This window comes from Myripristis murdjan, chromosome 1 (genome assembly GCF_902150065.1).
Source record: "Myripristis murdjan chromosome 1, fMyrMur1.1, whole genome shotgun sequence".
Classification (NCBI taxonomy): Eukaryota; Metazoa; Chordata; class Actinopteri; order Holocentriformes; family Holocentridae; genus Myripristis; species Myripristis murdjan.
The window spans coordinates 17071232-17095213 of record NC_043980.1 but is presented as its reverse complement, the minus strand read 5'-3'; the positions used below and the strand labels follow the sequence as shown (position 1 = coordinate 17095213).

At 42.0% G+C, this 23982-nt stretch overlaps 1 protein-coding gene across 2 annotated transcripts in view; it reads right to left on the bottom strand.

Annotated features, from left to right (window-relative positions):
* The window catches only part of adgrl3.1 (adhesion G protein-coupled receptor L3.1), a 121852-nt gene that overhangs the window by 3323 nt on the left and 94547 nt on the right, over window positions 1–23982 (bottom strand). Inside the window, exons 13-25 of one of the 2 annotated variants that reach the window (XM_030055249.1) lie at window positions 23666–23788; window positions 23219–23424; window positions 22047–22223; window positions 19670–19879; window positions 15817–16037; window positions 12883–12949; window positions 11573–11664; window positions 7916–8084; window positions 6394–6522; window positions 5617–5710; window positions 3046–3174; window positions 2257–2274; window positions 84–386 (exon numbers count right to left, since the gene is read on the bottom strand). In XM_030055249.1, coding sequence (XP_029911109.1) covers window positions 84–386; window positions 2257–2274; window positions 3046–3174; window positions 5617–5710; window positions 6394–6522; window positions 7916–8084; window positions 11573–11664; window positions 12883–12949; window positions 15817–16037; window positions 19670–19879; window positions 22047–22223; window positions 23219–23424; window positions 23666–23788 — 1938 coding nt within the window. Of the gene's footprint in view, window positions 1–83; window positions 387–2256; window positions 2275–3045; window positions 3175–5616; window positions 5711–6342; window positions 6523–7915; window positions 8085–11572; window positions 11665–12882; window positions 12950–15816; window positions 16038–19669; window positions 19880–22046; window positions 22224–23218; window positions 23425–23665; window positions 23789–23982 lie in introns of both variants that reach the window. The other variant, XM_030055239.1, reaches the window with a different exon arrangement.

The following is a 23982-nucleotide window of genomic DNA, read 5'->3' as shown; positions in this document are numbered from 1 at the left end:
AGAACAAATGTATTTATTTGTGACAGTCAGTGAATAAATTCAATCAATTAAGCAACAAATATTATTTCAATCAAATGACTCACCTCCATTGGCCATACTGCTATTGACCAGCTTGTTCATCAAGTTGTGGTTGCGCTCAGTGGCGGATCTCTCGTGGTTGTTGAGGTAGGATGGGATGTAGTTAGAGGTCAGCTCCTTTAAGATCTTCTTCTCCAGGGTGGTCTCCTTGTGGTTGCTGTGGGTACTGTAGCCCCCACTGCGGTCCAAAATCTGGACACAGTCACTCAGGTACTCGCTGCTGGCCATGCTGTAATTGTTGGCATGGTTACCGTTGAGAGGAAGTGTATCCATGACGCTGGAGTCTCTGGCGTTGTTCAGGATGCCCTCTGAGGAACAAATAATTAAAAAGTCATAATTATTATTATTCAAAAATAAACCATTTAGGAAAATTGGATTTCTTAGGATGAACATTTTAATTATTGTTAAATATTATAGTCTTGAAGATTGAGGATTAAAAAGTAGTTATGATAATTTCCTTGGAAGAAAAATGCTTCAAGCATCAATAACTTATTTCAAGATAAACTGCAGAAATATTTTCTTTTCTCAATTACTGCCAGCCCTACAGCAATACAAAGAGAAGAGTTTTGTTGCAAAATGAGATATCAGTGTTTGAAAAGACACTTACTATAACAAAACGACTGATAGCAAACAATCAAATCACAGTACTTTGTAAAGGTAAACCTATTGTACCTTAATTGTGAACAAGTTTTTGACAAAAACACATTTTTTGGATTGGATCTGCTATCTCTCAGTGATATTTGATGGTAATGATTTGCCAGTAACACTTTATATTTGAAGGGGTGTTGACAAGATTGACCTAACATTGTCATTACCGTGTCATGACAGCTGGCATAAACAATAATGAATATTTATGACTGTTGTAATTTTGTGTCATTTGGTCAATTATGTCACTTTCCCTGCGAAGCTGACATTGCCTGGGATGTCTCTGACAACATGACATTTGTCTTTGTCAAGACAAGTGTCACAAGCGAGGATATGATTATTGTCATAAGTGGTCACTTATGTCACTTTCAATGAAAAGCTGACGCTTGGCATGTGATGGTTATAGCAATTTGAGATTAGCCAATGTACTACAACCTCCCACCTACCACAGGTACACTTACAGATATTTGGAATGAGAGATTGCCAGACTAGAGCGCTGGAACCCAGCATGAAAATAACCCAACTGGATATGAAACGGACTGAGACACTGATTGTAGGCAGTAGTTGAGTTGTAAAAAAAAATTCAGGGGGGATGGTCAATTTTTTTCACTTGATAAAAAGTGAGGATGGCAGTTTTATAGGGGGGATGATTTTGACCGTTTTTATTTCAGGAGGGATGCCATCCACCCTCATCCCCCCTCAACTCGAGTACTGGTTGTAGGGTCATCACCGCAGTATTAACAATGCTGAGTTGAACACAAAGGAAATAAAGCTCAACTCTAATGTAAGATCTAATGATTCCAAAACAACACTGCATTTTGGTGTTGCGCTAACATTACACTGACAGTAAGTGCTGTAAACAGCTGATTTTGACATTACCTGTTATGCAACCAATGTAAATACATAATGAACACTGCCCTTGCCCTCAACTACATGGTACAATTTGGAAGGTGTGGTGTTACATGTCATTACACTGTCAAACTCGACTCACCATTGTTATTAAAGGCCCTATAACCAGTTTATGTGTCCCCTTTACATCCAAGTGGGTTTTCATACTGGGTTCCAGTGCTCCAGTCTGCTAGACGACTAACAGTCAGGTACAGCAACAGTCAGGTACATCACTTTACAGCAGTAAAGTGACGTATTTGACTGAATGACTCTTTATGACAACAGTCATAAACATTCTTTAATGTTCTTGACAGCTGTGATAACACGGTCTGACAGTGTTAAGTCAGTCTTGTCAACAACCCTTCATAGTGTTACAAAGTTGTCTTTCAAAACAGGCGTATTGTCCTTAAATGGCATTTCCTCAAGACAGATTTATAAATCTATGTCACAAATTAACCGCAAATACAACTGTATTTCATCAGAAAAACAATTAGATGGGAAAGTTCTTTGGCATAGCTGACTGCCAAGTAAAACTACGGTTTGGCTATAGATTGGATCAATAACGTTAGGCAGAACACTGGTGGCAAGAAGAGAGAAAAGAAAGTCAATGATATTGAGCTAGTTGAGTATTAGTTTAGCCCGTACTTGTGTCTCGGTAAGGTGCTAAGGGAGAGCATGAAGGAGAGGAGAGAAAAGAGACACACACATGTAAGTTCACACATCAAGAGAAGAAACTATCACCAACTAGAGAATCAACAATGGCACAATAATTGGAAGCACAATGAAAAATGATTAACAAAGAAACATGGAGCCTTTTCTGATGCTCAAAATCAAAGTCTGCTTTAAGATGCTGTACATGTTAACTAGTTTCTGTGATCTAGTCATTTATTTAAAACATGACAGTGAGAAAATATAACTCACAAATTATATGTAAGACACAGTATAGCGATATGCATAACAACAAGCAATTCACAAGTCCCAGCAGACACATACAGAATAGCATTCAACATTTAGAGCACATAAAATAGAACATTCACACAAATATTGCAATCATTTTATGGCTCCCAAAGGGCTTATAAAAGTTATGTTGAATCTGCAACCAATAACATATACATAAACTGAATATAGTAAATCTACATGTGAACTTGTTTAAGTATTTCAGTAAATCATCAGCAGCATTCCATCTCAACATTTATACTCTGTGAGAGCTGCCCAGTGGGTGTCCTTTGTGAAATATTATTGCACTGTGATTAATTGCCTCACCTGGGAGCCATAATCAAGCTATATCAGACATACAGCCAAAAGTGTATCTGAGCAGATACATTTTGGAATCAAAGCATGCAAAAAATAAATTCACATACAGGAAAAAAAACTCTCTCACTAAAAGCTAACTTTTCAAATGCTGTACAATTATTGGAGGAACATCAGGCACACCTTGGGTGTTGTACATGCCCACGGCTGGGTTGTTATAGACTGCCGAGTCCCCGAGGAGAGTGTTATAAGGATTGTTAGTACCATGGGGACGAAGGAGAGCATTAGTTATAAGATGATTAGCCATGGCTCCTGGTACAGGCAGATAGAGAAAGGGAGAGGAAGAGCAACAGCCAAGTCAAGAGAGAAAGAGAGAGAAGCAAGCCAGAAAAAAAAGGCAGAGCAAAGGTAGAGGTTGAGGGAGTGGGACAGCGTGTAGATGTTGTAGAGTGGAGGTAAGCAAGAAAGAAAAAGAAAGAGGGAGAGGAGAGAGGAAAAGTGAGTGTGTGGAAGGAAGAAAGAGAGAAGACATGTAAATCAAATGGGCAAACAGTTTGAGGTGAAAGCCAAGAAAAAGCTAGACAGTCATTCTAGCAGCCACAGCATACAGGCAGAGGAAGTGGAGGAAAGAGCGAGAGAGAGAGAGAGAGAGAGAGAGAGAGAGAGAGAGAGAGAGAGAGAGAGAAAGAAAGAGAGAGAGAGAAAGAGAGTGGGGAAAAAAAGCTGGGAGAAGATTGAGTTGCAAAAAGCAGTACAATACGCTTGAGCAGAGAAGCATGACTACAGGATAGTTTATGGACAAAAGGGCCACAAAAAAGTATTCTCAGTGCATTTTCTCCCCTAGTTAGGAGACAGATCTCATACACATTAAGAGACTGCAGAAAAAACAGAAGACAGATGACCATGACAGCTCCTGTACTATCATCTTCACGTTTTACATGGCACTGTGTCAAACTACACATTACCCCTACAGCTTTTGCAAAGTATTGCAAACTAAGTGTTGAATTCATCTTGTCTGGTCTGATCTGTGTTGTAACAAGTTAGAGTGAAATAGCCACTTCATCTCTGTGGTGATCCTCCACTTTTGACCAGAGGCAGAGTTTCCTGGCTTTTAGCTATAAGTAAATACCACATCGTTTTCAACTTTGAAATGTGCTACTCCTATATCATTTGACAGCTCAGTTCATATTAGTGAAGATTTATCTTTTGCAGATTTGTCTTTTGAACCAGGCTGCCGCATTCCAGTATATATCTCCATATAGAACGAATTGGAAAAAAGGGGAAAAGGTGACTGCAGTGGGATGATTCCCTGTGGATCAGGGTACATTCTGTAGTGTATAACACCCTGTAACTACTGTAACAGGCCTATCACCTACATATGGAAGTTAAAGTTAAGATGGACGTGTTCCTTTTCTGTTCTCCTTTCTCTCCACATCAATCTCCTACCAGAATATCCAATTTATTCCATGCCATCGTCATTCACTAAGCCACATCATGTAGTCATGTGAAATTTACTGGCGAAGTAGCTCACTGCTCCATACTTGTGAGGGAAGAGGGGGTGTCTTAAGCCTGCCTCACTAAGTGTGTGATAATTCAGGCACTGACACACACCGTGTCTGCTTTAGCATCAATCTGTCATGCTAACAGCTTATTAGTGGCCTGAAGGAAGCGAGGGCCACACCTCGATTTAGAGACTAACAAATGGCAGTGTGTGTGTCTAAGTGTGTGTGTGGGTGTGTGTGCGTATATGTGTGTGTGTCAAGGTCGCTGTAGCCATTTGGGTGCCTATGTCCTCATTACCCTATCCTTCAGACAGCCAGACTCATGGATTCTCTTTCTATAGTACAGTACTGTGGCTTACACTGGTGGAGTAGTTAGAGACACTGAGAAGAGTACAATGGACGAACCCTAATAAATATTTAATACATTAATAACTACAGTAGCCTACATACAGTAAGATAAGCTAGGCTGAAACCATATACTGCATGCTGAACTTTGGGGTAGCAAAGCACTGCAACATTTTGTGTGTATTACTCCTGTAAGTGCCTCGTATATATCTGGGACAGAGTTCGAGCTTTATAGCTACAGCAAGACAAGTTCTTTTGCCTTAATTAGTATTTTGAATACGCAACAAATGATGTAGTGTTATCTGTCTGTGCTCTGCTTCCACATACATTTTCAATACTGTGAGGCAAACAGACTTCACAGTACATTTTACAACTTCATCTGCGGTGACACACAAACGCATTCAGCTAATAATCAAGCAGGGATCTGGTGCACCTCCGTACAGCTTACATGAATAAAGGGAGGTGCTCAACTCAGGACTTGAATGCTTAAATTTACTTAAATGTCTTCTTACCTACAATATACTTCAAAGGATGACTACCCATGGAAAAGGAAGGGGTAGGAGCACTCTGTTGCACTGTATACGCTGCACTCTGAAGAGTTTTAATGGGACTGCAAACCAGCTGATGTTTCAGTGTTGACAAGAGAGTGCTCCTATTGCTTCTTCCTCCCTGTAGAGTCGTCCTTTGAAGTGGTAAGAAGTACTAAGTCCGATTTACACTGTATTCACTGTAATATCCTTCCTAGAAGAATGTAACAGCATTATCAGAAGTTTGGACTCCTACCACTTTGCTCAATGACGACGACAGGCTACGCTTGTCGACGATGCGCTGTCTGAACTGCCTGCTATTAATAAAGTGGATTTGGAGACAGTGATGAGGATGCAAATGGTAGGTATCCCATGGTTACCTCTATTGAGCGTGGCAGAGCTGTTGATGTCTCCAGTGATGAAGGAAGACTCCTGTTTCCTCACGGTGTCGTTCCACATCCGCCTGATACGACTCTATACACAGGAGGAGAGCAAGAAGCAGCAGAGCGAGAGAGAGAGAGAGGGGGAGAGAAAGTGGGAGAAAGGGTAGGAGAAAGGCAGAGGAGCAGCAATGACGAAGGGAGGAAGTAAAAAAAAAAGGGATGAAAGGAAGCAATTAAGACATAAAGGAAGAAAGGGGACAGGGAAGGAAAGAGTCCAAGACAGCATAAAGTCAGAAAGGACATGGTGGTAAAAGAGAGAAAAGTAGGAGATGTGCAAAAAGCAGGCAGTATAGTGCAAGTGAGGCAGTAAAGCAAAAAGCAAGTGAAGGCCAGCGAAGGAAAAACAAAAAAAGGGGGGAAAAAAATCACCCATTAACACCATTTGTGCCCCATCTACCACTGTATTACCATCAACATTTACTGGTGTGAATCAGGGTTCAGGCTATCTCACTTTCAGCTCGGTCAGTACACGATTCACATGTTAACTGAGATTATTTTAATAACAGAGCATTCCTACAGAACATTAATTCTCAGTCATATATACTGCAGACGTCCACGTGAAATCTGCCCTTTCTGCTTCAAAATATGCCACAGTAAAGCCGACACTTAAGCTAAACATGAATTGTATTGACCCACAACCCTGGTGGCGCGCTCCAGCCTCACCTGAGAGTCTGCTGTGCTGTAGCGTCCAGGAGTGCAGGCAGGAAAGCTCACCTGTGAGCCTGTGGAGTAGCGGCCAGGGGTCCGCGAGGTGGTGGTCTTACTGGAGGAAGAGATGGACGTCTCCACGCTCTTGCCACTGCAGCAGTGAGTGCGCAGACATTTGCCATACTCCTTACGTACCTGCGCAGTGGAGATGAGAGACAGAGGGACATACAGACACAGCACACACATACAAATGACAAAAAAGCACACAAAAAATAGATATGTCAGCTTTCATATCTACATTGTGTACTATTAAACCGTTTGTGTGAAATAGCAGATGTATGCTTGCACATATTGACATATTTTTGAAATGATACACGAGTAAACATACCATGGACTATAAGGGATTAACTTGATACAGTCTCCCAGTAAACTTTTAATTCCTTGCACATGCTGTAAGTCTGTGTAAAGTTCTGACATTAAGGGATTAAGCTGATATATTTTTTCCTATCAGCATCTGCCTCGACATCATTCCTCCCACATACACGTCTATCCAAAATAGATAGACTCCATAGGGACACATATGATGCAGTCATACACACACAACATCTGCATTTAGATCCCAATCAAGTTAGAACAAATAGGGCTGTAATTGCTTTTTAACAAGCTTATTGGACTGGCAGACGTGTGTTGCCACATGCTCTGTTTGAACAGCTGTGTGGCGAGTTGCTCCATGTATCTTGGGAGAAACTGCATTGGTCCGCAGCCAAGGAAAACCTCAGCACTGTTCTGAGGACATGTCTCTGGATACCTGATCCCATGGCCTAACACATACCTACATACTGTACATGTTCACAAACATACACACACACACACACACACACACACACACACATGCAGACAAATACACACACATACACGCACCTTGTTTACTGGCAGTGCACTTAAACTAGAGTTTTCCATGGGACTACAGCCAGACTAGAGTATTAAGCATCTGATGAATTTTCTCTCTACATCCTACTCCTCTTCTCTACTCCCAGGCACTGACAGTGTGTGGGAGATTATACAAAAATATCCCAGGATGTGTAGGCCCTTCTTGGAAACCACATATAACTCAACTATAAGAAGTGATCCATATGTACTCGCAAATACCCCTAATCCTTTAGGTCAACAGCATAACATAGATAAAGCAGGCAGGGGAAAATTCAGGGAGAGACTTTGTCTGTGTGTGTGTGTGTGTGTGTGTGTGTGTGTGTGTGTGTGTGTGTGTGTGTGTGTGTGTGTGTGTGTGTGTGTGTGTGTGTGTGTGCATTTGTGTCTGTATGCGTGAGAGAGAGAGAGAATTGAGCAGCCAGTGGAGCAACTGAGTGACCAATCAAACCTATGACAGCTCTACCTGAGTGTCTGCAGATATTTTTGTGTTCCCTGCTGATCAATCCTACTGTGTGTGTGTGTCTGTCTGTGTGTTCCTTTTGCCTGTCATGCAGTCTGTCTATTTCTGCCTAGCTTTGTCTGCGCTTTGTCATACACACACACAGGCACACACACACAGACACACACTCACACACACACGTGGGCCCACTTCTCTCACCTTCTTTTGCAGTATGCAGTGGAAGATAAAGATGAACATGCCCTGCAGAGAGTTGAAGATGGTGAAAAGGTAGGCCATGATCACGGTGCTCTCGTTGATGTACATCAGACCGAAGGCCCAGGTCAGGCCCAGCAGACACAGCAGGGCTATGGCTCCGATCACCCAAGACCTGAAGGAGATGGGAGAGGAACAAGAATGGGAATGAGTAAGTCTAGTATGTCCCTGAGAACCCTTTTTGGTTCTAAAGTTAATGTCAGTGTTGGGTAAGTTACTCAAAAAAGTAAACAAGTAAAGTGACTAACTGCTTTCTACGAATTGTAATCACATTACATTACTAATTTTGCTAAAAAGTAATTAGATTGCTCATTACTTAAATTTTGTGTTACCCAGATTAGCCCCTATCAGAAGATGAAAACATGACTGGACACCAATTCTTCAAGTACTGACCAAGGATCAGTTTTGTATATTCAGTCATAATAAATTACATATAAAAATTGGATCCTAGACCAGCAGACAGGAGGCAGCCTGGTCAGAACAAACCTTCACCAGACTCAACTCAGCTGACATGATATTATAGTCTCTCCACTGAGAATCCTTTTTTTTTTCTAAAACAACATGACTGGGGGAGCCGGTGAATTTTGCTGGTTTCTGAATGTTCTTGAATACTCTCCCTGACAATCCATCCTCCTCTCTCACCACATTTTCCTCAGGAGTGTACTCATCCAATCTGCTGCACTAGGCAATATCAACACAAGCAGGCACAAGTGATTTTTAATCGCTTATTGATGTGGTCTTTCAAGTGTTGAATTGCCATGACTCAACTGAAGTCTCATGCTTAAGTAACACAAGTAATGAGAATTCATTTCTTTATTTTAGAACAGTAACTAATGTGATTACTGAAAAATCCTATACATTACCTATTTATTGGGGAAGATAATCTAACTGCAGTAATCTGAGTAAAAGGAATGCAATTACTCCCAACACTGAAGGTTATGCATAACCCTTTCAAAGGGTTCTTCCTATAAACAATTGTGCAGAAAACCCTTTTATACTGTAATGATTTCACCCAGAGGCCTCCCTGAGGGTTCTATCTGGAACCTTTCCAACTTGTAAGAGTTCTTCTAAGAACCGTCCAAAGAACCGTTCTATATTCTTGGGGTTTTACCTATAACCCACTTATATATTCTGAGGGTTTCATCAAGAACACACCCAGAAGGGTTTGCCTTTTTAGGATGCAAATGATTTTAGGCTGAATCTCCTCCCTTGAAGAGGAACCCTTATTTCTAAGAGTGTATCAACAAACCTTTCACCCACAGATAACAAGGCTTATTTTCAGCACTTATGTGTCTGATTAGGCATAATTCAACTTTTCATGCTTCATGGCACATATGTACATGTTGCAAGCAATGCTGGTAATAGCACGATATGAAAAGCTTGTCCTTGATTAATACAGCTATTCCTTCAAGTTTGATATGTATGTGTATGGGAGGTGAGGGGAAGAAGTAGAGAAGGTTTATTCTGAGCCCTCAAACTCTGGGAGACTCTAACAGTGGGAGGTTTTGTCATCATCTTAGGAGACAGGGAAGAGAGAGAGGTAGAGATTTGATTTGCTCATTTCGATCACAACTTCAAGAGGGAGAGGAGAGTGTCCGAGTGAGCTTGTGTTGGCCACTACGGAGAAAGTCAAGCACAGCTGGCCTTCCAAGTTACATTCATATGCCTTACAGTGAATGGCAGAGGGTAAGAACGTTTTCACAAGGGGAAGTGGCTCTTGAAGTCTGTTAGCGCAATTGTGACTGTAACAATTTAATAGAATTGAATTCAATAAAAGTTTTCAAGGATCTGAGGCTCCGTTTTGAGTAAGGTCTATTCAGAAGTGAGTCATAAAGGCCAAATGTCAGAGAAATTCTGTCCCCTGTTGGGGTATGTGTATGCATTTCAAGTCTGCGCCTGTGTGTATGCACGAGTGTGCATGTGTGCATGTGAGCAGCTCCACTGGGCAGTAAGTACAGGGACATTACAGCCATTATAAATGACATTTCCCACTAAAGGTCACAGTTTCTGGTCTGCCACGGTTGCGATGATGGCTGTTAATTTGATTGGCTGACTGGGCAGTGATCACCTCCACTGGCAGGGACGGAGACAAAGAGCCAAAAAAATAAAAAGAGATAGAGAGAGAGAGAGGGAGATAGATAGATAGATAGATAGATAGATAGATAGATAGAGAGAGAGAGAGAGGGAGAGAGAGAGAGAGAGAGAGAGAGAGGCGTTGGGAGAGTCAAGAGAAAGGGAAAGGAGAGAGAAAGAGGAGGGGAGTAAGTGAGTGAGACGGAGGAGATTGATTTGATGTTGCCCTCTGTGGCACCATTCAGGCGAGACAGAACCTCCAATAAAGCTCGTCTGACGACCCTCTTCAATAAAGGGTACACTCATCCTTCTCTTCTCCATCCCTCCATTCCACCTCTCTCTCCATCACTCCCTTGAGTCTCTCTCTCTCTCGCTCTCTCTCTCTCTCTCTGCTCTGTTTCTCCTCATTCACATCTCACCATTATAATATTTCAATAGCACCTTAGTTCTATAGGTCATAGGAGCTCACAAATCACAAATGAACAAGGAATCCATTTATAGGGCAGGGAAAGGGTAGTCAAGTATTGTTCATTTAGGGGCAAGCACAGATGAGGAGGCAGGTTCTACAGACATCACACAATGTGAGACAACAGGAAAACCAATCAAAATGTCTGTGGGAACAAGACAGTCATCCTGATTGGAGAGTGGCCTTACCAGAGCCAATCCACAACAAAGACACAACTTTTGATGGCTTGGAGTAAAAGAGGCAAAGAAAACAAAAGCAAGAAAAAATAAATCGTAAGACAGAGAGCATGGTGATGATTAACAAATAAATGAACCACAATAAGACATGAGTAATGAAGTGAAACAGATTAAAACCTATTCAGCCTTCAATGTGCTCAAAAAGACTAAAGAGCAAGTCATAAAAAAAAAATCTGAGCCAGAAAAAGGCATTTTATTCTACATCATTCTTTGGTTTTCATGTCTCATCAAGCTTTCGTTTTTGATTTCTTTCCCCTGAACTGCACTGAGCTGACAACAGTGAGTTTGCTCTGTATTTCTGGAACACTCCCTACTTGAAGCCCTACTTAAAACTGCTGTCATGAAAGATACATTGGCTGTAATGTTTAAATGATAAATCAAATGAGTAAGCCATTTCATGATTTATGTTATATAGTCTGGGCTGTGCCTCTCTAAGGCGTTGAGCTCTGAGCTATGGCCATATTGTTTGAATTAGACTAAGCCTTTTGTTTTGAGCTGCACTGGAACAGGAAATAACACAATCCTGATTAGTTGGTTTAGTAGAGAGTTCAAGTGTTCAGCGGGGATGAAGTCACATTTCAGTGATATGCACAGAGGGTTGATATGACTAATAGTGACATGACTGAGAATAATAATAAGATGACTTGAATGAACAGTGCCTTGATGAGTGTAATGATGTCAGACAAAGATGAAATGTGCTCCATGCAGCATGCTGACATATAAAACAAAGGCAGATAAATGTTAGAGAGAACTATATATACTCTACCATGACATATGCACATTAAAAAACTATTGGAAAACTATTGGCAGACATGAACAAACACTTACTTGATGTTGTCCAGACATCCAGAATCTGGTTTGAGAATGGCCGTGTGATGGAACATCTTATAAAGCGCAATACCGAGGAAGATGACATTCAGCTGAAAAAAAAAACACACACACACAGATAAACACACGCGAGTTAATATTCCATTGCAACAAGCCTAAGTTAAGACAGTGTCATCATTGTGATTCACTCACACACAGTGCATTTCATCTCATCGTCTCTTCCTAGCGGTAATTGGCCTGGGACGCAATATCAGCACACAATCAACTTCCCTTTATTTGCTCAAAATAGCTTGAGCACTAGGGAAAATAGTGCAGTCATTACATCCATTAAGGACTGTCATTATAATAGTGGGTCAGATCCCACAGATGCAGTCTATTCCACTGCCTTATAAATGTATAGAAAAAGTGGCTCAATAATGAATGTCTGAACTGTTACTATGTATATCTAAGGCTGTATGAGCTACCAGTGGGCAAATATCCTAACAGGGTAGTCCCACCTGTTCTGCTCCCACTTCCAGCCGCAGCTAGATCACTGATAGCCCGCCTGACATTTCTACAATGAGCACAGAACATCAGTGTACACGCTGACATTCACCTAATTGGCAACATATCCCATTGCTTCCATTCTCTCGTTCTCAAGTGCTGTCTTTCTACATTTTTTTCCCTATTCGTTATCTATCTGTCTGTCTATCTATTTTGTTGTCTAAGTTTTTGGATCTATTTCTATCTCTGTTTAGTTGTTCAAGGTGTAATGCATTTTACCGCTCCTCAGAACAGTATGCTGACTGATGTTGCGCCGTGCCTCGACATCTCTCATAGAAAAGAGTAAGAAACCTGTCAAACCAATTTGCCTGACAATCTGCCTCCCCTCTGTGCTCTGCCTGTGTAATTGGGTACCGCGGTAATAAAGTATAGGGGCCAGGTAGAGGCATAGCGCCTGGGCTCCGACTATCGGATGAATCATCAACTAAGTTGCTGGGAGAAACAGAACTTGGCTGAATTTGGCCCATAAGCGAGCTAATGTACAGCACATTGCGCCGTGACCTCCCAACGATTTCCATCTCAGTGGAATGTGAGAGGCCTGTTCGAGTTAATACCTGAATAAAAATGATTACACTGACATGTTAATCTCTGATTTATACTTGCGCTCACAATGCTGAAGAGCCCAGCCAAACTAAGAGAGTAACTAACACTTTAGTGGAGACACTCTTCTCATGCTCCGACCTGTGGCAGCCAGTCAAATGTGTGCATGCAGTATCATGTGTAAATGTGTGTTTGTGTGTGTGTGTGTGTGTGTATTTGTCTCTCACCATAATGATGAGGGTGGCAGGGCCAATAAAACTCCAGATAAAGTATGTGTCCAACCGAAGCCAGCACCTAGGGTGAGAGTGAGAGAAGAGAGAGGGGTGTGTGTGAGGGGGACATGTATGAGAAACAGAGGGAGGAGGAAGGAGTGGAGAGTGGAAGCACAGGGATTAAAAAATGCTCCAGACACTCAGGGGGATGTGGTGGTAGCGAAGATTTACCATCAGAGGACAGGACATGCATCAGACAACCACACACACACACACGCACACACAGATACACACAAAGGCAGGATATACAGGACATACAGTATATCAAAAATATCAAGATAGAGTGAGGACAAAGGAGGAATGGAGGGAGAGTAAAAGGGAAAGACAAGGATAGAAAACAGTGAGAAGACGGGCGACACAGCATGGAGACAGACAGACAGACTATATACACACCTCGAACATACATCACACACAGAGGGAGACACAGCGAGGGATGAGCACCTGTGATAAATAAACCTTTACGCCCCCCTTAGGGCACAGATATATGACATGACTGCATCCTGCGATCGCAGATATATAACATGACTGTGTTCATTTGAATGCTGAGTTATGGGTGCAGCCCTCATACCAGGCTATTTATGGAGTCTGGGAACAACTATGGCGAGGTTAAAGGAGAAGCTGGGAATGGGACACACACACTCACATGCACACAGACACACACACACACACACACACACACAAACATGGGCACATATTTGCAGACATAGCACATGCACCTATGCACACATGCATGAACACGCACACACACACACCCTCAGAGACATTTCAGACCACAAGGTTAGGATTGGTAGTAAAAGATATAGTGCCGTATGCTAAACTATACTGCCCCAAACATCTTCACTCATCAATTCCAGCGAGCAAAGGAGGAAAGAAACAGTCCCAGATGCCCTCCAGTGAGGTCAGACCCAACGAGTTGCAAAAAATGGAGCCAGAGAAAAACCACCGGGGCAAAATGGCCGACTGATTCATGACCAGTTGCTTTTGAATTATTAATCTTTCAATTTCCACCACATTAGAGAGCCCTCCATTACGGGTCCCTGACTGTGTCACTGTATCCTCCATTAAGGCTCCTTTGCTAAGTCATAGCCACCTTCATTATGGGACGTGAATGAGACTCAATGCCACTGGCTGGTATGGGGAACAAAGGGGCGCATATGTGACAAGGTGACACAGCAGGGATGGCAGATGATATTTTCCAAGTATGAGCTGCAATGTGTTATGTCAAAACTGATGAGCAATGCCATTTTCAAGGCTGATGTGATAAATGAGTCACAAAACTTATTCTCTGCTTTTAATAAAAGGTACTGCACAATGAAAATAATCACTTTTTTTTAAAAAAAATAAAAGCTACAGCAATTGCATTTTTTTTTTTTAAATCTGCGAGACATATGACCATTATATGCAGGAACATATTATTTGGGTAGAGTATTATTTAAATCAAAAGAACATATGTTTTTGTGAAATTAAGCTTTTGCAGCTGACAGTGACAGATTTGTGTCATAAGCTCTACCGCACCGTCACAAAAATATACCACTTCAATTTACATTTTTACCACTAATGCCACAGCTATTGTCTCACGGCAAGGGTAAGTCTTCAAGTCTGCTGCTAGCTGATGGCATGCAGTCTGATTATTCAGCCAGTGCTTGGCATTCAGACTCTCATATTTTAATGATCATCCCACCATGAAATATTGATCTAAGTGGCATCCGGATTGGTGTAGCTTGACGGTTAAACGCTGCTAAATTCAACCCATTCCCACTCTTACGCCTTCCACTGGGTGACGTGTAGCCAGTGGCAAGCTGCGAGCCCTGAGCTACAAAGGCCCCAGGAGCAGCGCAAACGTGTGCGCATGTGAATCATTTAACAGTACTATAGCGTACTGTTATTTTTCACGTTCTATATAGAGCCGCTCATTTATAAGCAAAGGAGGACACAGATTTGTCTACTGTAAGGCTTTTCAATGCAAGAAGAATGTCCACGTCATTCATGCCTTTTTTTTTTTTTTTTTTTTTTTTTTTTTTTGCTGTCCTCTTCATTTTGAAACAGAATGTAGTAGAGGACAGGCCATGGATGTGTATCATTACAATATGTGCTCAATTTATGCACACGATGCATATAGTACACATAATGCAATGTATAAATAAAATGTTAGCTTCTTTTTTCAGACACACAGCATGAATGAAATGGACAACTCACACGTGCATGAAGTGTTACTATATTCTCCACTCATATGTGCTCTATCTATGTAGGTAGCCTATCATGCATGTATTTCATATGAATGAGTTGCTGGCTGTCTTTTTTTGTGATTCACCCAGTCACTGGGGTGGACAGGTCAGGCATGCGTGAATGTGTTACCATGTGCTCTTAAAGCATATCTTCATCCCACTCACTGTTTTGCACTTCCTCCAGGGAAGACAACTTTTGCACTCACTCACTCACTGACACACACACACACACACACACACACACAGACAAACAAGCATGCATGCACTTGCAGACACACTACTCCATTACTCTCTTCTCCATCCTTCCATCCTCACACTTTCACACTTATACCCCCCTCTTTTCCACCCTCTGCTCCATGATGCCCACCCTGTACCCCTGCTTTAAATTCTTCCGCATTCGCACATTATCACTGCTATACTGCATTCCCCCCTGCCTCCCACAAACCTCTGTCCCTGCATGCCTTCTACCCCCACCCCCTCCATCCTTCCCTGCCTTTCTCCCCTCTGTATCCCTTAATATTGACTCTTCACTAGTGCCATAGCTTCTATGTGGCAGACGCAGCCAAAATGACAGCAGGCACTCTATCCCCCCTCCCTTATTCCCTCACTCCATCATCCATCCTTCCTTCCTGCTATGCATACGTCTCAACCCCTCCATCCTTACACTCGGTCCGTGCCGTAGCTCCTGTAGTCCACTGCAGCGGACACGGCCACGATGACAGCAGGCACTCCGTATCCTGCCAGATAGAAGTACTTAGTCCTGGAGTGTTCGCTCTCAAACACCTCTACCAGCATGATGTAGAGCTGCACCCCTTCCAGGAACATCCAGGTGAAGGCTGCCAAGAAGAAAAAATGGAGCAGGGCCGCGAACACTGCACAGGCAATCTGGTGAGGGAGAGGAAGAGAGCCGTTAAAAATAGAATACCACCACAAACAATGCTCAGGAAATATTTAATCTGGTGAACACAAGTACCGGGGTGATGGGTTAGAAAATGGAGAAGAGTCACAAAACACTGCAGGCGATAAGGTTGTGAGTCAGATGTAAAAAAAAAAAAAAAAAAAAAAAAGAATTATCATTTATCATATAAGAAAGGAGGAAAATGTGAAGGATTAAAAAAATGGGTCTGCCAATACTGAAATAGACAGCATAGAAATGGAGAGGGCGAGCAGAGGATAAAGCAAATAGAAATAGAGAAAAATGACAAATACAGCACACTCAAACAGTAATCACTGGCAGTGATATGATGAAACATCAAATTCACTTCAAGATAGCAATGTCAGTCAAGCCGCCTGCACATTTTATCCCACATCTACATGTGTAAAAAGATATTGTGAGGAAATATAAATGACAAGTTGGAACCGTAGCCTCTGCTGATTGATCATGCCGACAATTCAAACAGAGGCAGCAAGGCACTTTCAGAAGGGACTGGGAGACAAGGGGGAAATGAACTACTTAGCAACATTGTTGAAAATACAATATGATTTTTGTCAATGTCAAGAATGAACAAAAAGAAGTAGAACGGATGAAAAAATGACTCAGCAGCTTGTTAGCAAAGAGATATAGGCACAGATAACATCTGACAAGTTTTTAGGGCCGAGAAAAAAGCCAAAGGCAGCAACACTAAGTTTAAATAAGTTGAACTAGTTGAACATCAGAAAAAAAGAACAGTTTTGTATTCTACTGTTGAAGCTTACAGTCACCTCTACCAAATAGTGGCAATACATCAACACTGAAAGTAAGGAACTGGATTTAAAATCACTACGGTAGCCGGTGAATAGTGCAGGATAAGAGTTTCACAATGAAAGAGTAACAGACAACGGCAGATGAATGCCGAGAAAACCCGCCGAGAGTCTCCTGTACATAAAAAAGAGAAAACAGAACAGCAGAGGATGGGCAGGAGGGAAATGAAAGAGGGGTATCAAACTCAAAACCGTATTAGTAATTGAGGCAATAAGATGGGAAGAACAGTGGGGTGCTTAAGCAAAGAAGCTGAGGAAAGAATGAGGGTGAGATTTGGCCCGTCACATCCAAAGCAATGCTCTAATCTAAAGAGTCACTCCTAAATCACTGAATGGGAGAGCTAACAGACAGACTTTTATAATGGAAGGGTTTGCAGTGAGAGACAATTACCTAATGTCTCAGAGACAATGAGTTTAGGGGGCGAGGGAGTCACTCATTTCCATTTCTAATGATCACACAGTGTAGCTTACACACATATGCATTTGCACACACACACACACACGCTCACACACACACACATTTATATGCCCAGGTAAAAAAGTGTCTGCTTATGCAAAGTCATTTAGTTTTCCTGCTGGAATTACTGGCTTACCGGCTCCGAGCTAAGTGACGCTGAAGATGTTAATGGAGGTCACGAATAGTCACCAGTAATTAACAGGAGGATGGGACACACAAACACATGACCACACACACACACACACACACACACACACACACACACACACACACACACAAACACACACACACTCACACACCAAGAAACACAATACCTCAATGTCACAACACGTTCTATCACATTTGTTTTGTCTGTTCATTTGCAGTAAGAATGTTTTCTTATTGGACGCTCAAAACACGAGTCCTGGGGCTGTTCCAAGGTTTCTTGAACACTGTGGAGGAGGTAAAGGATAGGCAACAACCCAGAGCACGTCCACCCCCGCAGACATACACTACTTAGTGACTCAAACAGCTCAGAGAGAGAGAGAGAAAACACAGGATACGTATCATTGAGGCCACATCTACAAAGCCTAAGAATTCTTTGTGTGCTTAGCACACAAAGTGCACACCAGGGTTTCCCACACTGTGATCGTGTTTGAGTGGCATGCCCAGGTAAATCACCACAAAACATTTAACACAGGACAAGCAAACACAGGGGTGAGTCATGGGAGTGTCAGTGCTTCCAACTGGAAATACTAACTCTACTTGAGTATTTTTGTTTTCCTAAGTCTGGATCTCAAAATTTGCTTCTTTAAAACTGACTTCACAAATCGTAGTGTGGCAGTTATGAAAACAACAACGCTGTTTATTTCCAAAAGCAGAGGGAGGTGACTATGCCTGCAGAGAGGAATGCCACTGTTGGAACTGTAATAGACAGCATTGTCAACCATACTGTAGTGTATATTACCGGAATCCACACTTTAGCCATGTGTGTTTGTGTGAACCACAATATACTGCAGGGGAAGAGAGAGTGAGCTGCCACTGGGAGTCAAGCTGCTACCACAAGGGAAAGCGTCACTGGGACAGACAAAGGTGCTGGAGACGCTCAACTCGACAGTGATTGGTGGTGGATGTGTGGATATGGCAAGGCCTGCCCACAGAGATCAAGAGTAATTATATGCTGTAATGATATGGACCCCATTTACTTACGTATTACCTCTGCCAACAGAGTTAGATGGGGATTACGTTTCTGTCACATTCCATCTGTTTGTTTGCTTATCTGATTGCTTGGAAGCGGGATGTCTCAAAAAGTTTTAAACATTATCTCGAGTTAAAACCATGAAAAGTAAGATTGAAAAAAGTTTAATTCGGTCAGCCATGTGGCATGGAAATGCCATAATGTTGGCGGATCTATACTCTCTATTTAGTGCCATCTTTCTAGTTGTTTTTGTGTTGCCACGACTGACACTGAGGAACAGGATCACTGTGTTCTACTCAGCATCACCGTTTAAGTACACACACATAGCAGCATTTCAGAAACATTCCTTCACATAACCAGTGGGATAAGTGACAGGGCAACTCACTGACATATAAGAACTTTGCATTTTTGTAGAGTCAGTAGGGCTGAACTGTTGATCAAAATATTAATGAAATCACAATATGGGCAAGTGCAACTACCCTAAACCTAAATCACAGGGGCTGGAACTTTCTGATGAAGGTAAAAATCACAATTAATTACCATTATAAATAAACTTTTGTGCTGCTATAAAGAGACTCTGGCTGACAAATTGTACTCTCAAGATGTAAGAATACATGTGAACAGATGCTGTTCACATATAACCTGTGTGTGATTTGTTCTTTATTCCTCTGGTCAGTCTAATAACAAGCTAATGTTGAATACTGAAGAGGTAAACTATTAGCACATAGCCGTGCATTTGCTTCACAAAACTAGCAATAATCAAATGGGACTGTGACAGTCCGCCAATGCTAGCCTCATTAGCATTACAGTTAAAGGAACAAGAGACTTAGCTGGCAAAGTGAAATGTCAATAAAAATGCGGCCAAAATAGAGCCTACATTCACACAGAACTGAAAAAATAACATCAAGTTCATCGTTTGTTTGAGACGATTGAATAAAAAAACATATCCCACACATCAACACCCACCCCACCCCCCACTGAATTAACCTGCCAAACTGTGGGAGTCCCTCCACACAAACAGTCAGTGGCAGACAAGGAGACTGAAAATATGCAAACAAATATTCACTCAACCAATCACACACCCAAATACACTTGGGCACAGATACATGTCGTGCATTAAGAGGGAAACCCCACTGTTCTTACCGGCTGGTCAGCCCTGTTGATCCCAACCAGGAATAGTGATTCAGCGATGAACAGGCTGATGCACAGGTTCTTGTGGATGGTGTTGCGGTCGCTCTGCAGCCCACGGAAGAAGCAGAACGTGAAGATGCAGATGAGCAGGCAGACGAGCGAAAGCAGGATCCCAACCCATGTGATCACATCCAGGAGAAGGTCATGCATGCTTTCTGCTTTCTGATAAAGGAGAGAAGAAGAAGAGAGAGAAACTTGAGCAGATTTTTTGTTTAATATCCATTTACAGCTCTGATGTTAAGCTATTTTTTTCACCTCTGTGAACATAAATATAATACAGGAACATGAGTCATACTGTAGAAATACACACAAGCAAACACACACACACCTAAACACACACATCTCTTGCCCCCTCCCCCCTGACTGACGTGAGTCTGGCTGTGTGTCGCTGAGCATTCAGGGCCACAGTGTTACGCTGTGTTGCACAGGTGTGCTGGCTCTATCCATCAGTGTCCTGCAGCCTGGCAGGCAGAGTAGCGTTCAACGCAGCACTGCTGTGATGGATCTACTGCTCAAACCCTCACACTGTGCTCACACAGGGCTGCCAAGCTAGCTCTGACCATGACCCCTTTAGAAGTAACACACATCCTCTGGCCCGGAGGGAGGGACACAGTGTCGCAGACTGTTGAGAGTTACTACAGCTGATTTGTGAAAGCGAAGTTGGTGCTCATGTTTCAAAACAGAGAGGCAAGAAGTGTTCATTTCCTATGCATGGTCGGAGAATGACCTTTTCATCTATACCCACAGTGGCTCATCAATATCAGCATAAACTTGCCACTAATGCCGCATTCACATAATATGACATTTACTATGTTTTGACTTGTAAATGGTGTGCATGTCAACATACAAATTTAGCTTAATGTAAGTTCAATCAGAGAAACTATCTGCACTTTCTTCACAGGCTCCTTCCTCCAGCCTATCATAAGCTGCCTCATTTTCCCAAAGCTCTTTGTATCCTATCAGAGACAGCTTACCTTCCCAAAGGTTCATTCATTTAATATTTTTTTCTGTTCCTTTTAAGGTACTCCCTTCTAGTTTACCTTCGTACGGTTACATGAAAAGGAAATCTTAATCACTATCTTCATGGGAATCAGCCTCTCCCTCTGCTCAAACAGCGTCACTGTGTGCTGGAGCCCCAAATCTCCTCACGTCAATAAATGCTTAATTTTATTCACCAAAGTCTCATTTTGCCCATTCAAATAGGTCTCTCCTGATTTAACTGGTAATTACAGTTAGGACGGCAGCTATCGATTATTTTAGTAATTGAGTATTTTGGAGATTATCCCATCGATTAATCTGATAAGGGATACTTTTGTGTTTTATTAAAGAACAATAGTAAACATAAGTATTTACATTTTTATTTTTTATTGCTTATTTTAATGCTGCAAAAACAATAACTTTCTAAACCATATTACATTCACATATTATAAGCTATTGGATAGAATTAGTGTTAGGTAGTTACTCAAAAACTCAGTAGCCAATGGGGACGCACCCCTGAAAAAACCCGCCTACGTGAGATGTTTGTGCCAGAATTGCAAACAAAAATTCAGGCAGTGCAAAGGAGAGAGCTGGCAGCTTAACCACAAAACCCACAGTGAGGGCAAAAGTCTGATCAGTCAGAAAGAAGCAGAGGGAGCTGTAAAATGAAGCATATCAAAAATGTAAAAGGCCAATAACTTGCTTGATTACACAAATAATTTGTTTGCAAGTTTTACTTTCAAGATGCCATTTTTTTTTTTTTTTTTTTTTTTTTTTTTACTTCAGTGTATTTTTTTTCTCTCTCAAATTTGTGTTTTTACTTGGTGCTGAGGAAGTTTTGTTCGATCTTTTTGCCACAAATCTGATTCCGTACTTCTTTTACCAGGCATGAGGCATGTCTAGCTGCCTGTGACAGTTGAGCAAAACAAGGCAAAAAAAGAAAAACTGACCAGCCAGATGCAAAAATTACTAGCATTTGGTCGGGGTTGTTTGCCACTTTTGTCACAGTAATGGTAACATGGTGAATGGTAAATAATTTTTCTTTTTTTTTTATATACATTTCAGCAGTACACATGCTAAAGTTAATGTGTAGAAATGCTTTTTTAATCCATCAGGCAAGGTTAAATTTACCCCTCTCAAGCATGATTAATCAATCCTGAGTCTTTACACCACACATTCCGGTTGCAATCCAGTCTCCAGATGTTGTGTCCCCCCCGCCGCCCCCTTTTTTAAAAATTTTTTTATAGCATCTCTCCTCTAGCCTTGCCAGCCATTACTAATCAAATGATGAACAACTGCCCCTTTGATCCTGCCCGTCCCTCCTGGCAGGCACTGCTGAGCGAACGCCTACCTTGACCTCCACGTGGGCCATGAGCACAGCAAAGCTGGTGAGGTGTGTGCAGGAGCAGCTGGTGTGTGTGCGGTTGGTGGCCAGCAGACGACAGTCCTGCGTGGACCAGAATCCCGTCATGGTGCGCTTGGAGTAACTCCAGAATGAACAGTTGGGATTGAAGTTCTCCTCTGAATGCTGAGGGCAAGGGAAGAGGAGGAAGAGAGAGAGTGTGAGAGAGAGAAAGAGAGAGAGTGAGAGAGAGAGAGTGAGAGGGGGAAAGGAGGAGGGATGGGAAGCAGGAAGACAGTGCACAGATACTTAGTCATGGGGAGGTGGGAGGTAGGAACAGGGAGCGGTGGGAGGACCAGAAAATGTGAGAAAAAAGGTGGGAGGGATTGAGGCAAGAAGGGATGGAGAGGAAGACACACAGAAAGGAAGTCAAACACTCACATCAACAAAACAACAAACAGAAGGGACAGAATGCAAGAGTACGGAAACAAATAAACAAGCAGCCATGACAGGAGGTGACAATGCTGTGCGTGCATGCTTGTTGTGTGATTGTGTGAGACTTTGGAGAATAAAAGCTGTGTGTGTGTGTTTTATAAACTGATGAAGCTATGTGTGAAAGGTCAGTCAAGTTGCTCTCAAAATCTCAGATGTTATGGATTATTTGCTCAAAAACATTTTCAATAATGCACTCTAATGATTCACTTGAGTACTTAGCCCAGATTTTTATTAATAAAAACATCCAATAATACATCACTATCCTTGAAATGTGGAAAAAAATGTGAATTACTTTTATTATTTATTCTATTAAAAAAAGCTTTAGTGTCAAAAAAAAAGTTGTAATTCATGGAATTCCATTAAATCACCTCAACAAAAGCTCTTAATCACTGTGAATGAAATAATTCAAAAGCATTTCTTAGACTCAGGTCAAAGTCAGAGAGATTCATTCTATTTATTTCTTTTAGCATATCGGTGCAGTTCAATCAGCAGAATTTCTAATCACTGCAGTTATACAATGAATGAATCAACACACCGCTGATAAATATGATAACTTTCACAAACGTCTGGATTATTTTGCCAAAACAATCCATAAAATATGAGGCAAAATACTCCTTTTCTTTGAATCGCTCTTTCAAAACAACAACAGCAGTAACAAAACTCAACAAAACTTAAGCAAAACTAACCTGTAGGTGTTTGACAGTGAAGACCACAGGCTCAGACAGGTAAACCTTATTGCTCTCCTTGTTAATAGACGCTGTGATGACTGGAGAGTTGACAATAACAGAGTAATTAGGGTAGACCGCCTCGCTGCTCAGCCTCACGCTGGCATTCTCTGTGGACAGATAGGAACCCAGGTTCCTGTACAGGACAAAGGCCATCCTGATCTCACCTGTCAGAAAACACACAGGAGACAGAGGAGGTGCAACTTCATAATTGTTGACTTACACCATGATGGCAGAAAGAGAAGGTGGATGTGAGGGAGAGAGGGGGGGGATAGAGAGAGAGATTGCAAGTGATTTCAAGTGGAAAAAACATGGCTAGTGAGTTAGAGCAGGAAAGAGAAAGAGAGATATGACAGAGAACAGAGAGAGGGTGAGAAAGTGAGAGAGAAAGTGAGATTTCTTCACTACCGTTTTTGCCATGCTGTTTGAGAGTGCTGGCTGACAGCTGGATGGAGTTTCCATGTAGCTCTGACTGAGGGAATGTCAGGTCTGCCAGGTTCCCATCCGTGCTCAGTCTGGCTACTTCCAGCTCTGGAACACACACATACACACACGCACACACACACACACACACACACACACACAGAAGCACGCACATACACCAATGTGAAGTCATAGTACAGCACCTTCCATCATGGTTGTTTTGCAGTCTCTTGTTTTAACCATGTTTTCTCACTGAGTGCTGCTCAGCAGGACACAGGCATGAACCCTGAAGAAGATTCTAG